The 13165-nt window shown below is 57.8% G+C and overlaps 2 protein-coding genes across 2 annotated transcripts; one reads left to right on the top strand and one right to left on the bottom strand.

The window, feature by feature from the left end:
- Positions 1-1246: 1246 nt before the first annotated feature.
- Positions 1247-5893, bottom strand: COPE (COPI coat complex subunit epsilon). The gene is made up of 10 exons (XM_032092530.1): positions 5732-5893; positions 5485-5547; positions 5138-5238; positions 4713-4865; positions 4274-4327; positions 3869-3950; positions 3002-3157; positions 2547-2615; positions 2004-2078; positions 1247-1559 (listed from the first exon to the last, which is right to left on the bottom strand). Exons 1-10 carry the CDS (start codon positions 5846-5848, stop codon positions 1512-1514), a joined length of 918 nt encoding a protein of 305 aa, XP_031948421.1. The 5' UTR covers positions 5849-5893; the 3' UTR covers positions 1247-1511.
- Positions 5894-6030: 137 nt separating this feature from the next.
- Positions 6031-12758, top strand: DDX49 (DEAD-box helicase 49). Its single transcript, XM_032092491.1, has 13 exons — positions 6031-6176; positions 6356-6479; positions 6553-6638; positions 7537-7658; positions 7744-7931; positions 8872-9012; positions 9202-9277; positions 9356-9432; positions 9913-10010; positions 10311-10385; positions 10847-10935; positions 11175-11246; positions 11610-12758. The coding sequence occupies exons 1-13, from the start codon at positions 6062-6064 to the stop codon at positions 11790-11792; spliced, it is 1446 nt and encodes a 481-aa protein (XP_031948382.1). The 5' UTR covers positions 6031-6061; the 3' UTR covers positions 11793-12758.
- The last annotated feature ends 407 nt before the right edge of the window (positions 12759-13165 follow it).

Raw genomic sequence — 13165 nt, 5'->3', positions numbered from 1 at the left:
CTGCCAGTTCAGGGGATTCAGGTGCGAATTTTGGGGAGTTCAGGTGCCACTTCGGGGCGGGTTCAAGAGCACGGAGCTGCACATTCAAAATCCCTACCTGAGCCTTCTCCTGTCAGCGTTTCACTCATTTGATAAGCCAAGGAAATTGTTTCTCCAGGTATTTTTTCCCTCCCTCTCAGCACAAACCTCGGAGCAGCTCTGGCCCTTCCCAAGCTCCTCGGGAGTTTCCAGGTGTGTCCAATCTCCCCCCACAGCTCAGTTTTGGGCACCTGTTGCAGTTTAAGGGTTTGGAATCATGAAAGTCACCTTCAAGATGAGTCTGGGATAATAAAATCCACCTGTGAAAATCAAACTCCCTCCCAAAGGTCACCCCTGATGAAAAGACCTCACTGAGCTCCATCATCATCCTCATCCCAGGCACCCCTGGAGCTGCCAGGGAAAGGAAAATCCCCAAATAAAACCGGGTTTAACCTCATTTGGAGTCCCTCAGGTTGTCTGCAACCCCCAATTTCTCTGGGGCAGCAGGGAGGAAACACAAACTGAAACATAAACTCGTTGCTCTGGAGGTGCCCCCGTGTCCCCCCGGTGTCTCCCAGCCCCTGCTGGCTCCTGCTCTGCCACTTGCTCTGACTGTTTACATTCTGCAGTCAATTTATCAGGGCCCTGGAGTGGGGCAGGGCTGCCCCGAGCACACAGGACCCTTTCAGGCTCCCTCAGACAGCTCCACAAAGGGAACATTCATCCCCTGAAAAAGCCCGGCCTGGAAGGAGCCAAGCTGGGCACAAAGGGCCCTTTCAGTGCCAGCACGGCCAGGGGGGCACCCAGGAACCCCCCTGGGATGCGGTGCCAGAGCACAGCCCCCTGCTCCCCCTGCCCGAGGGAGAATTCCAAAGATAATCCCAGAATTCGGGGTCAGGGAGGGCTCCACGGCCACAAGAATTCCCACAAATCCAGGCTCGACCTCGACATTCCCGGCAGGGATTGGTGACAAGGACGCTGCAGGACACTCCTGGCTCTGCTTCACTGCCTGAGCCTCAGCCTGAGCCTCTTACAGGAGGATTCTTTTCATTTGGGGATTTTCCCTCTCTGGGATCTGAGCCCAGGATCCTTCTCCTGGCTCCTGATGGGCTGAGATGGTGCAGAACTGGGGACTGATCTATGGAGATGCTGGAAATTCACCTTCCCACTCTCCCACTGCGATCCCCCCGGGCTCAGGGCTGGAATCCCAGAAATCCAAGCCCACAGAGATCCAGGAAAGGCTTTATTAGGAATGGATCTGGATCTGCAGTGTCCTTTAAGCAGAGTTCAGGGCTCAGGTGGGGCTTCCATCCCCCAAATTCGGGTGTTCCCACAGCTGCTGGGGTGCAGAGGGGATTTTTCGTGTTCCAGGGGGGATTTTCCGTGTCCCAGAGGGAATTTTTGGAGTTCCAGGGGGGATTTTCCGTGTCCCAGAGGGAATTCCCACGTCAATCCCAGCTGGCAGGGCTGTTCCAGGGCTGTCCCAGCCCCGCTCAGGCACTGGGTGCATATTGCAGGGCCAGGCGGTCAAAGTCGTTCTCCTGCAACCACAGCCAACCAAAAATGTATTAAATTAATTATTAATTAATTATTATCGATCACTTATCCCCAAATTTACATTTATTAACTCTCCTCTAGCTGAACACACCACTACCAGCTCCCTAAAGCTGAAGGAATTCCAGCAACATCATCCCATGCATCCCTAGGGGGTTTTTTCCCATTTTGCTGCTCTCCCCTCCCCTTCCCCTCTCCCCAGATTCCCTCTCCTGGTTTTTTTCCTGTTGGAGCACAAATTTCCACCTGGATTAAGAATCTGCATCTCAGAGCTTTTCTTCCAGGTCTGGGATTCCCAAAAGAGCTGGAAAAAGTGAACGAGATGGAGCTGCCCCCTCAGAAGGTGTTTGTAAAGAACCCGTCAGGACGTGGAGAAATTCAATTTATTTTCTTTATTTCTGTTATTGTTTCTATTCCCTTCCCTTCCCTACCTTGGCCTGGTACTCCTTGATGAAGGGGTGGTTTTTGTGAGCATCCTTCAGCTGCGACAGGTAACGATTGGTGACCTGGGGGGACGAGAAATTGAAATTTTGGGCTGACAGAGTGAAACAAATCCCACCCCAGTGTGGGGTTTTTTTACACCTAAAATCCTGATTTTCTCCGTGTCCCAGTTCAAACCAGTGGGATCTGTGCACACACACTGGAAATAAGTAATAAAAATAAATTTTCAGTGGTGGTTTCAAGTTAAAAAAAAAAAATCAGGAGGAGCGGAATTTAGAACCCAAAATGGTTTTTCTGCCCTTTTCCCTCAAGAACCTGGAATTATGGAATGGTTTGGGTTGGAAGGACCTTAAGGATCATCTAATTCCATGGGCTGGGACAATTCCCACCACTCCAGGTACCACCACCACTTCTCTGCAGCTGGGGAGAGCTCCCCACTCCCACGATGATCCCATGAATCCCCAAATCCTGCTGGGGACACCCAGAATTCCAAACCCCCCAGGGAACACCCAATCCAACAAATCCAACCTCACCTCTGGGGGTTTGCCCAAGTGCTGGGACAGGACCACGAGGTTCAGCAGGGTCTCAGGGTGGCTGCTGTCCTGGAAAACAAAAAGCCCTGGATTATCCCAGGAAAACCCAGGCCAGCTCTGCAGGAACAGGCAGGGAAGGACTCGGGGCGTTATCAGAGATAAGAGAGGCCCAGGACACAGGGAGTGGCTTCCAGAGGGTGGATTTTGGGAAGAGATGCTTCCCTGGGATGGAATTCCCAGAGAATCCATGGCTGCCCCATCCCTGGAAGTATCCCAAGCCACCTTGGAGCCAAGCTGGGATTGTGGAGATAAAATCATCCTTAAACCCCTCCCAACCCAAAACCCTCCGGAACCCCAAGGACAGCCCTGCCCTCCGCCAGAGGGATCCATAAACCCGGATTTCAGCAGGAAAAACCCTCCCTGTGCTGGGCAGCTCTGGGAAGTGCAGGCTGCACCTTGTCCAGAGCCTCCTGGAGCACTCCCTCGGCGTCGTCCCACTTGCCCTGGGCCATGCAGCAGGCGGCTTGGCCGTTCAGCAGCAGCAGCGTGGAGGAGTATTTGTCTGCCAGCTCCTGGAAGATGTAAAAGGCATCCTGGAGCTTCTCCCCGCCCTGGAAAAGCAGGAGGAACATGCACAGGGTCATTGCCTGCTGCTGGGGATCCTCATTCCCCACCAAAGCTCCTCTGTGGGGTGTGTGAAGCCTTTGGGGGAACGGTGGGATTGTTGTGGGTGACGCTGCCGGGGTTGGGATCCGCGGGATTCCGGCGGCTCAGGAAGAACCCAGAGCAAAGAAATGCAAAAAATGGTCCAAATTCAGCACCACTCAAGGGACCAAAGGAGGCAGCTTTGGCTTCAGAAGGAAAAATCCACTTCAAAAGAAGCAATTTGGGTGTTTGGTGCCGTAAAGGAGGTGGAAAATGAGGGGGGTGGGGATTAAACACAGAGATGGACACCTGGGCTCTCCAAAGGCTCTGGATGCAGGAAGGTTCTCCAAGAGGTGGGGTCTCCACTCAGGAAAGTTCAGATTCTCAGGAAACCCAGTAAAGGCAGGGAGAGATTTTGTAACAAAGCCAAGTGCCAGAAGTTGTTTTCATGGAACAACAGGCTGGGGAAGCCTGGATTCCGTGGAATTTTAGGAGTTTATTCAGCCCCCTGCACTCCCAAACCGAGTGGTTTTGCCTCATTCCCAAACATCTTTTGGGATATTTCTTGTCTTGGAGTCTGGATTGGGGCAGCAGAGCAGCTCCCCAACCTCCTCGGGAATATTTTGGGAATATTTGAGTGTGTTTTGGCTGCTTCCTGGGAGGAGGGAGGTACCCACCATGGCCAGGTTCACCCAGGCTGTGGCCAGCTGAGTCAGGGTCGCGTCCTCATCCTGCTCCTGCATTTTCTTCAGCTCCTTCCTGCAGGAATCACAAAGGAAAGGTGGTTTCAACACAAAAACCAAAACCTTGGGGGTTCTCCTCTCGAGTTTTCCATGCTGGGAATGTGACAAACAGCAAATATTTCACCAGGAGAGGCCTGGTTTAATTCTCAAATGCAGGAGAGAGATTCCAAACACGTCCTGCTGGAGGGGAGATCAAACCTCGAGCTCCAGCTCTGTCACCTCCAGGGCTTTGTGCCTTTCAAAGCACAATTCTGCAGCACAGAAGGTGCTGGGTGTTCCCTTTTCCAGGCTCTCCCCACACAAACACCAGGAGAAGGAGAAGGGAAAGGGAAATCCCACCTGGCCAGGTCGAGCCTGTCGAGCTTCAGGAGGATCTGGATCATCATGGCCAAGCTGCAAGGACAACGAAAGAGGGACTGATCCAGCTCAGGCACAGATTCCCAGAGAATTCCCACCCCTGGGAGCGTCCAAGGAAAGGCTGGACAGGGCTTGGAGCACCCTGGGATGACCCTGAAGGCCCCTCCCAGCCCCAACCACTCCGACTCCCAGAGCTGCAGCGCTGCCAGCTCCCTCCCTGGCACGGAGCCCACCCGGATCAATACCAGGCTCTCCCATCCCCCTCGGCAACCAGAATCCTGGAGCTGCAGGAAAAGCCCCAAATCCCCGAGTGCCTCGAAAGCAAAACCTCTGAGGAGCCTCTGGGTGCTGCCAAGGCTCAGGCTGCCCCTCAGGCTGTGGAGAGGAGCACGGCCCTGGTCCCAGCTGGGAATTCCCTCACCATTCCAGGCTCTCGCCCTGGTGCAGGCTGCGCAGGGCAGCGTCAGCATTCTGCTCGTGGAAGTAGATGGAAGCTGCCATCAGCAGGAAGGTGCTGTTGGCCACATCCACGCTCTTGGCCATCTTCTTGTCCAGATCTGCCACAATTGCATCCCTGTGGGCAGGGAGAGAGGGAACCTGGGGCTGGCTGGATGAGGGACAACGATGGGAGAGGCTGAGGCTGCCCCTGGCAGGGTCCAAGGCCTGGCTGGATGAGGCTTGGAGCTGGTGGGAGGTTTGGATAATCCTTAAACCCCCTCCAAGTCACAGAGTCCCACAGCTCTGGGATTCTGTGGAATTCCGCCTTTTCCACACTCACTGCACCACCACAAACCCCACAACTCTGCAGATTGTCCCCCGTGGGGAGAGGGGAGGAGCAGCCCTCACCTCTGGCTCTCGCTGGACAGGAACTCTGCGAACATCCTCACTGCCTGCAGCTCCGCGCTGGCGCTGGCCTTGATCTCGTCCAGGACCACCCCGTATTTCCTCTAGGAAAGGCAGGAAAGGCAGGCTGCAGTTGGAGCAGAACTCAGGGGGATCAGGACACAGGGAAGGGCTTCCCAGAGGGCGGGGATGGATGGGATACTGGGAGGGAATTCCCAGAGCAGCCGTGGCTGCCCCTGGATGTGCCCAAGGCCGGGCTGGACGGGGCTTGGCGACAGTGGAAGGTTGGTTTGAAGGTCCTCCCAGCCCAAACAATTCCACAGTTCCTATGAAACCCCAGTCAGCCTCACCTGGGCGATGTAGGCTCGGAACAGGAACACGTCCCTCTCCACCTCCTTCTCGGGGCTGGACGGCTGAAGGGAGGGAGGAAACAAGAACCTCTGAGGGCTTCAGACATCCACAACAAACCCCCGGGCGAGCCCCACACAAACACTCCCGGGGCCACCAACACCCTCAGGGAGCCCCAACCCTGCGCCTTTAGTGTCCCTGCGGTGGGCCCCGGGCAGCGGCCCCTCAGCGCCGCCCGCCGTGCCCGACCTTGGCCCGCTGCGCCTCGTTGATGGCGGCCTGGTAGGCGCCGATGTAGAAGCTGTTCCTGAGGTCGAACAGCTCGTCCACCTCCCCGGGCGGCGCCGCGCCCGCCCCGGCCGCCATCGCCCTCAGACACGTCCCCGGAAGCGCCCGCGCCGCAGGGGCTGCCGGGAGCCGCCGTCTCTATGGAGACCGCCAATAGCAACGCGAGGAGGAGGAACGTCATCAAAGCGACGCGCTGCATCGAGTGTGGGCGTGGTTAGAGCGAGCGAGCCAATGAGCGACCGGAGGGGCGGTGACGCCATCGGGACGCGCCGGCGCGCACGCGGAGCGGGCATGGCGGAGTTCCGGGCGCTCGGGCTGGCGCCGTGGCTGGCGGAGCAGGCCAGGCAGGTGGGGCTCGTCCGGCCCACGCCCGTGCAGGCCGCCTGCATCCCGGCCGTGCTGCAGGGTGAGCGCCGCGGGCCATTCCCGCACCCGGGAAGGGCCGTTTGTGCGCCCGGTTCTATCCTGGGGACGGCCGCTCGCGGGCCTCCCATCCCTCCCTCGGGACCCGCCGCTCTCCCGGCCCCTTTCCCCCGTCCCGGATCGCGGGCCCGGCCGCTGACGCTGCCCCGGTGCCTCCCGCAGGCCGGGACTGCCTGGGCTGCGCCAAGACGGGCAGCGGGAAGACGGCGGCCTTCGTGCTGCCCGTGCTGCAGGTGCTGTCCGAGGATCCCTACGGCATCTTCTGCCTCGTGCTGACGCCCACCAGGTACCGAGAGCCCCGGAGAGCCCCGGGAGGGTCCCGGAGAGCCGGGGCCCGGCTGAGCTGTCCCTCCCCGCAGGGAGCTGGCGTATCAGATCGCCGAGCAGTTCCGAGTGCTGGGCAAACCCCTGGGCCTGAAGGATTGTGTGGTGGTGGGCGGCCTGGGTGAGTCCTGCGGGGCATCCCGAGCTTCTGCCTCCCCCTCGGAGCCCGGCGGGGGTAGAGGAGGAATTCCGCTCACTCCCTGAGCTGGGAGGGACCGTCCCGACCATTCCTGACACCCCAGAATCCCATCCTGTGCCTCGGAGCGGTGTCCGAACGCTCCTGGAGCTCTGCCAGCCTTGGGGACCGTTCCCTGGGGGAATTCCGTGCCCCAGCACCCTCGGGGGGAGGAGCCTTTCCCGGATCCCCATCCCAACCCCAGACACAGCTCCAGCCCTTCCCCGGCTCCTGTCCCTGCTCCAGCCCTTCCCCAGCTCCTGTCCCTGCTCCAGCCCTTCCCCTCGGTCCTGTCCCTGCTCCAGCCCTTCCCCTGGCCCCTGTCCCTGCTCCAGCCCTTCCCCAGCTCCTGTCTCTGCTCCAGCCCTTCCCCTCGGTCCTGTCCCTGCTCCAGCCCTTCCCCTCGGTCCTGTCCCTGCTCCAGCCCTTCCCTGTCCCCTGGCCCTGCTCCAGCCCTTCCCTGTCCCCTGTCCCTGCTCCAGCCCTTCCCCTCGGTCCTGTCCCTGCTCCAGCCCTTCCCCAGCTCCTGTCCCTGCTCCAGCCCTTCCCTGTCCCTGCTCCAGCCCTTCCCCAGCTCCTGTCCCTGCTCCAGCCCTTCCCCAGCTCCTGTCCCTGCTCCAGCCCTTCCCCAGCTCCTGTCCCTGCTCCAGCCCTTCCCCAGCTCCTGTCCCTGCTCCAGCCCTTCCCCGGCCCCTGGCCCTGCTCCCATTCCAGCCTGGTTGGATTCTCCGCTGCCCAGCAGATCCTGCTGGGAGCACACAGAGTGGCATCCCCCAGCTTCACAGCCCGGCTGGTTCTGGGCTCCCTGCCCGATTCCCTGCCATTCCCGAGGTTCTCCCTGCAGACATGGTGGCCCAGGCCCTGGAGCTGTCCCGCAAGCCCCACGTGGTCATTGCCACCCCCGGGCGCCTCGCTGACCACCTGCGCAGCTCCAGCACCTTCAGCCTCAAGAAGCTCAAATTCCTGGTAAGCCTGGGGCCCTGCCTGGATTTCAGGGATTCCTGCTGCTGCCTTTCCAGCCGGGAATCCAGCTGAGGGAGCCGATTCCCAGGTGCTGGACGAGGCTGACCGGCTGCTGGAGCAGGGCTGCGCCGACTTCACCGCCGACCTGGAGGTGATCCTGGAGGCCGTGCCCGCCCGCCGGCAGACGCTGCTGTTCAGTGCCACCCTCACGGCCACCCTGACGGAGCTCAGGGCCCTGGCTGCCAACAGGCCCTTCTTCTGGGAGGCTGCATCCGAGTGAGTGCCCACGAGTCGGGTTCTTCCCCTGTTTGCTGCTCCTTCTGCTGCTTTTCCCCTGCTGCGTGTCCCACGCGCTGTGCTGGCACTGCTGAGGCCTTTTGGGGCGTCGGGACAAGGATGTGGAGGGGCTGGAGCACCTGAGGGAGCTGGGAAAGGGCTGGAGAGTTCCTGAGGGAGCTGGGAAAGGGCTGGAGAATTCTCAGTTGGGAAGGGGCTGGAGAATCCCTGAGGGAGCCGGGAAAGGGCTGGAGAATTCCTGAGGGAGCTGGGAAAGGGCTGGAGAATTCCTGAGGGAGCTGGGAAAGGGCTGGAGAATTCCCAGTTGGGAAAGGGCTGGAGAATTCCTGAGGGAGCCGGGAAAGGGCTGGAGAATTCCCAGTTGGGAAGGGGCTGGAGAATTCCTGAGGAAGCTGGGAAAGGGCTGGAGAATTCCCAGTTGGGAAGGGGCTGGAGAATTCCTGAGGGAGCTGGGAAGGGGCTGGAGAATTCCTGAGGGAGCTGGGAAAGGGCTGGAGAATCCCTGAGGGAGCTGGGAAGGGGCTGGAGAATTCCTGAGGGAGCTGGGAAGGGGCTCAGCCTGGAGCAAAGCGGGATCAGGGGGGACATTCCCAATCTCCACCAGTCCCTGCCAGGAGGGCACAGCCGGGGGGGGATCCCAGGGGACACCAGGACAGGAGGGAACGGCCCCAAGCTGTTCCCATCAGCGGGAATTTCCTCCTGGAAAGGGTGGCCAGGGCTCGGAACTACTCAGGGAGGCGTCCAGGGAAGGGCTGGGCGCGGTGTGGGACGGGCACAGCTTGGCCTGGGTGATCCTGGAGGGCTTCCCAGCCTCAGCAAAGCCGGGCTCTCCCTGTGCCCGCTGCCTGTGCCCGCTGCCTGTGCCCGCTGCCTGTGCCCGCTGCCTGTGCCCGCTGCCTGTGCCCGCTGCCGGCCGCAGGGTGCGCACGGTGGAGCAGCTGGAGCAGCGGTACCTGCTGGTGCCCGAGGCGGTGAAGGATGCCTACCTGGTGCACCTGGTGCAGACCTTCCAGGACGAGCACGACGACTGGGCCATCATCATCTTCACTAAAACCTGCAAGTGAGCGGGGTTTTCCCTCGGGGTTGTTTCCTTGTGCCCTGGCACGGTTTTCCCCGTCCCTGGGAGTGTCCCAGGCCGGGCTGGAGCACCCTGGGATAGTGGAAGGTGTCCCTGCCTGTCCCAGCTCTGTCCTGATCCATTCCTTTGGTGCATCCTGATTGTTTTCCTGTTTTTTTTTCTCCTTTCAAGGGACTGCCAGGTGCTGAACATGATGCTGAGGAAATACAAATTCCCCTCTGTGGCTCTGCATTCCATGATGAAGCAGGTGAGGGAGGCACAGCCCTGGCAGGTGGCTGCTTCCAGGTGGATCCCACACCCCTCACACAGAACTTTCTGCTCACAGAAACAGAGATTTGCAGCTTTGGCCAAGTTCAAGTCCAGCATCTTCAAGATCCTCATCGCCACTGATGTCGCTGCCAGGTAAAACAGAAGCGCTCACACCTGGATTTGTTCACCAGAACCAGTTTAGGCTGAGTTTAGCAAGAGCAGACCCTCAAATCCCCCACTTTTGGGTGGGACAGGGCTGTTCCCAACCTCTCTGAGTTGTGGTTTGCAGCCTGTGGGTGCTGCGGTTCCTGTGGGGTTCCTTGGGGCTGCCAGGGAGCAGCTCCGAGGGGACAGGGAATTGTTTAACTGTGTGAGGAAGGAGTTTGTTCTCCAGTCAGCCAGTAAAGCCTCTCTCCATGAGGATATGGGACTCCTGGAGGAAGCAGGAATGAAACTGAGATCCTTGGGATAGTGGAAGTGTCCCTGGCCAAGGCAGGGCGTGGAGCTGGATGGGCTTTAAGGTCCCTTCCTCCCCAAACCATTCTGGCATTTTACAACCCTATGATATTAAAGCTGGTTTTCAACATCTGGGTGGGTTGTTTGTTTGTTTTTTTTTTTCCCCCTGCATTCCAGAGGTTTGGACATTCCTGCAGTCCAGGTCGTCATCAACCACAACACCCCCGGGCTGCCCAAGATCTACATCCACCGCGTGGGGCGGACGGCGCGCGCGGGTGAGCGGGGCCACCACGGCTGCTCCGGGGGCCACGGGGATCCAGGGAGGGGCTGGGCCCTGCGTGGGTGTCCCAGGAGTGTCCTCAGATCCGCTGGGATCACTGGGATCCTGCCCTGGTGTGTGTTAGGATGGGTCACACCAACGTGGAGCTGCGCCGATGGTTAACGGGATTTCAGAGCAAAAAGAGCCCTCTGAGCACCCCAGGGTGGCTCCCGGGGATGGATGGGTTTGGAATGGCTTGGATTCATCCCTGTGTGCCTGCCAAGATTCCGCCATCCCTGTTTTTCCCCCATGCCAGGGCGGAAGGGCATGGCCATCACGCTGGTGACGCAGTACGACATCCACCTGGTGCACGCCATCGAGGAGGAGATCAGTGAGTGGGGCTCTGGTCCTGCTGCCAGGAGGTTCCTTCTCCACGTGTGCCAAAGGCTTGGGAGAGAGCAGGAGCAGCTGAACCCCTGATTTCAGCTCCTGGGGGTGTCAGGCAGGACCTTGTTTGTTCTGCTGCTGTTTTTAGTGGAGGAGAAATCGCGTGGAGCTCCTCTTTATTAAAGCAGCCCAGGTTGCTTCAGGTTCAAATTCCCTTTTTTTTTTTTTTTTTGCTGGGAAATGGACCAAAAAATGCAACATCCCTTGCTGTGGGGGATTGCAGGCAGAGGGGAGGATTTAATCCCTTGGAGGCTGAGGAAGTCAATGATCACAGCGTGTAACAATCTAACATTTAACAACAGAACATAAACCAGTCCCACCGATCGTTCCAGGGATTGCACTGGGATTTTTTTTCCCTTGAGGATTGGGATTTTGTAAGCCTCTCAATGTCTCACCCTGGTTTAGAGCTGAAGCTGAAGGAGTTCTCCGTGGAGGAGCAGCTTGTGCTGGACATCCTGACCCAAGTGAACGTCACCAGGAGGGAGTGTGAAATCGTGAGTGTGTTCCCTGGAAATCCTGGGAAAAAATTCCTGCAGAACCCCGGGGATATGTGGGGGAGGCTCAGTTTGCTCTCTGCCCGTGGTTTGCTCGGTTTTTTCACAGTTTTTCAGGGTTTTTTGCTGCTGAGGGTTGAGGTTTCTGGGTCTGCAGCCCTGAAGTTTCCAGCACACTGAGCTCCTGCTGTGCTGCTCTTCCCATTCCCGACTGCTCTGCTGCTTTTTCCCTTTTCCAGGAGCTGGAGGGGATGGATTTTGATGAGAAGAAAGAAATCAATAAGAGGAAACAGATGATCCTTGAAGGGAAGGTGAGAGCTGCTGCTTTATGAATTCTTAAAGGCCGGTAAAGTGTGGAAAAGGGAAAGGCAAAGGGAAGGACAGTCCCTCCTTCCCTCCCTCACTGCTGGGCTCACTCCCCTTCTGGGTGGGGAAGATTTATTTAAAATAATCCTAAAATAAATATGAAACATCAGGATCTTAAAAATATGAAATACTATGAGATTGAAAATATTAAATATTATGATGCTAAAAATGCTCTGAAGAAAAGGGAGAAGGGTCTGAATTGTGGAACCTCCTCAGTCGTGGGCACCTGGGAAAGGCCAAGGGCTTGTCCTGGGCCTGTCCCCGATGTCCTGGGCCTGTCCCCGATGTCCTGGCATTTGCCCCCGCAGGACCCAGACCTGGAGGCCAAAAGGAAAGCAGAGCTGGCCAAGATCAAGAAGAAAAACAAGGAATGTCGGGAGAAGGTGCAGCAGACCCTGGAGAGGAAGAAGCAGCTGCAGCTGAAGAGGAAATTGCAGAAGAGGATGGAGAGGAGGAAGAGGAAGATGGAGAAGGAGAAGGAGGAGCAGTGACATCCCTGGGCCTGGCCTGGCCTGCTCTGCTTTGGGAATATTGGGATTTAACACTTTAATATGGACATTCCTGACCTGAAATCGGTGCTGGGGAGAAGGGAAGAATCCCAGAATCCCGGGATGGTTTGGGTTGGAAGGACCTTAAACCTCATCCAGTTCCACCCAGGGTGTTCCAAGCCCTATCCAGCCTTGGACACTTCCAGGGATTCCCAGCTTCTCTGGGAATCCATCCCAGCCCCTCCCCAGCCTCACTGGGAAGAGTTTTCATCCTCCTGCACAGCTGGGGCCATTCCTGGCAGGCTGAGTCGGTCTCCTGCAGAATTCCTTTCAGGAGGATCTTTCCTTCCTGGAGCAAAGGAGAGGCCAGGCCTGGATTCCTGCTGGGATAAAGCTCCCCTGTCCCTGCCCCTTCCGAGGGCTCTGATTGCCACTCACACTTGTTTGGATCAACAGATTCTCCCCTGAGGCAGAGTCTAAAAATACTGGGACGAGCTGAGCTCAGCATCTGTGCCAGAGCCTGGAGTTTTCCGAGGGGAAAATTCCTGGAACACGGGGGAGGTTGTGTAAGGGCTGATCCTGGGACTTTGGGAATAATCCTGCTTTTGCAATAATCCTTGTATGTTTAAGGTTTGGAGACGGGGCCCCGTTTTCCTGAATTTCCAAGATCGTTCCTGCACAGAAGAGCCCCAGGAGCAGGATTCCCTTGGTCCTTGTTCCATCCAGAGAAACCAGAGTTGGGTTTGGGGCCTCCCTGGGTGTGTTTGGAACAGGGTTAGGCTGGGGAGGGCTGAGCAATCCTAAAATCCAGTTCTGTTTCCGTCTGGAGACAAAAAAATTCCCAGATTTTGGCCAGCCCTGTCCCAGCTTTGATCCTCAGTGCCTTTTCTCTGACTGAAACCCTGTTATTTCTGTCCTGTACAAAAACAGTGGCTGTGGCCCGTGCCCAAATAAATATTTATTGCTGCACATGCCTGGAAACTGGAATATTTGGGGGAATTGGGGAATTATGGGGCCTTTGGGGTAGGGAGCAGCACTTGTGTGGAGAGAAAACGGGGTTTGGGTAAAGATTGAGCGTTTTGGGGGTGTTTTATCCCTTAGGCAGCCTGAGCCCAGCTCCTTCCCTGTGGTGCCTTTTCCCTGATTTCCCTCAGGGATCCATCCGGTGTTCCCGGGCTGGGAGGGGCCAGGTCCATCCCTGGTGGCCTCAGGGTGCGTTTGGAGCTGCTCTTTTGTCCTGGGTGCCCTCCAGGAAGGAAAAGCCTTCCCTGCCCTGCCCGGGAGCAGCTGCAGCAGCGGTTTGGAGCAGGCTGATGCTGTTGGAATACTAAATCCTACAGCCTTGGAATGCTGATTTTGGGGAGTCGGGTGGGGAT

This window comes from Corvus moneduloides, chromosome 28 (genome assembly GCF_009650955.1).
Source record: "Corvus moneduloides isolate bCorMon1 chromosome 28, bCorMon1.pri, whole genome shotgun sequence".
NCBI classification, from domain to species: domain Eukaryota; kingdom Metazoa; phylum Chordata; class Aves; order Passeriformes; family Corvidae; genus Corvus; species Corvus moneduloides.
Note: the sequence above shows the minus strand (reverse complement) of the source record. Positions and strands in the feature narration are given on the sequence as shown.

What these genes read in the sequence shown, in the direction of transcription:
- DDX49 (XM_032092491.1), top strand. Translation starts at nt 6,062, where the DNA reads ATGGCGGAGTTCCGGGCGCTCGGGCTGGCGCCGTGGCTGGCGGAGCAG. An exon ending in CATCCCGGCCGTGCTGCAGG is followed by an intron (nt 6,177 to 6,355) that starts GTGAGCGCCGCG and finishes TGCCTCCCGCAG; the next exon opens with GCCGGGACTGCCTGGGCTGC. An exon ending in GCCACTGATGTCGCTGCCAG is followed by an intron (nt 9,433 to 9,912) that starts GTAAAACAGAAG and finishes CCTGCATTCCAG; the next exon opens with AGGTTTGGACATTCCTGCAG.
- COPE (XM_032092530.1), bottom strand. Translation starts at nt 5,848, where the DNA reads ATGGCGGCCGGGGCGGGCGCGGCGCCGCCCGGGGAGGTGGACGAGCTG. An exon ending in ACGAGGCGCAGCGGGCCAAG is followed by an intron (nt 5,548 to 5,731) that starts GTCGGGCACGGC and finishes CCCTCCCTTCAG; the next exon opens with CCGTCCAGCCCCGAGAAGGA. An exon ending in TCCGAGCCTACATCGCCCAG is followed by an intron (nt 5,239 to 5,484) that starts GTGAGGCTGACT and finishes TGCCTTTCCTAG; the next exon opens with AGGAAATACGGGGTGGTCCT.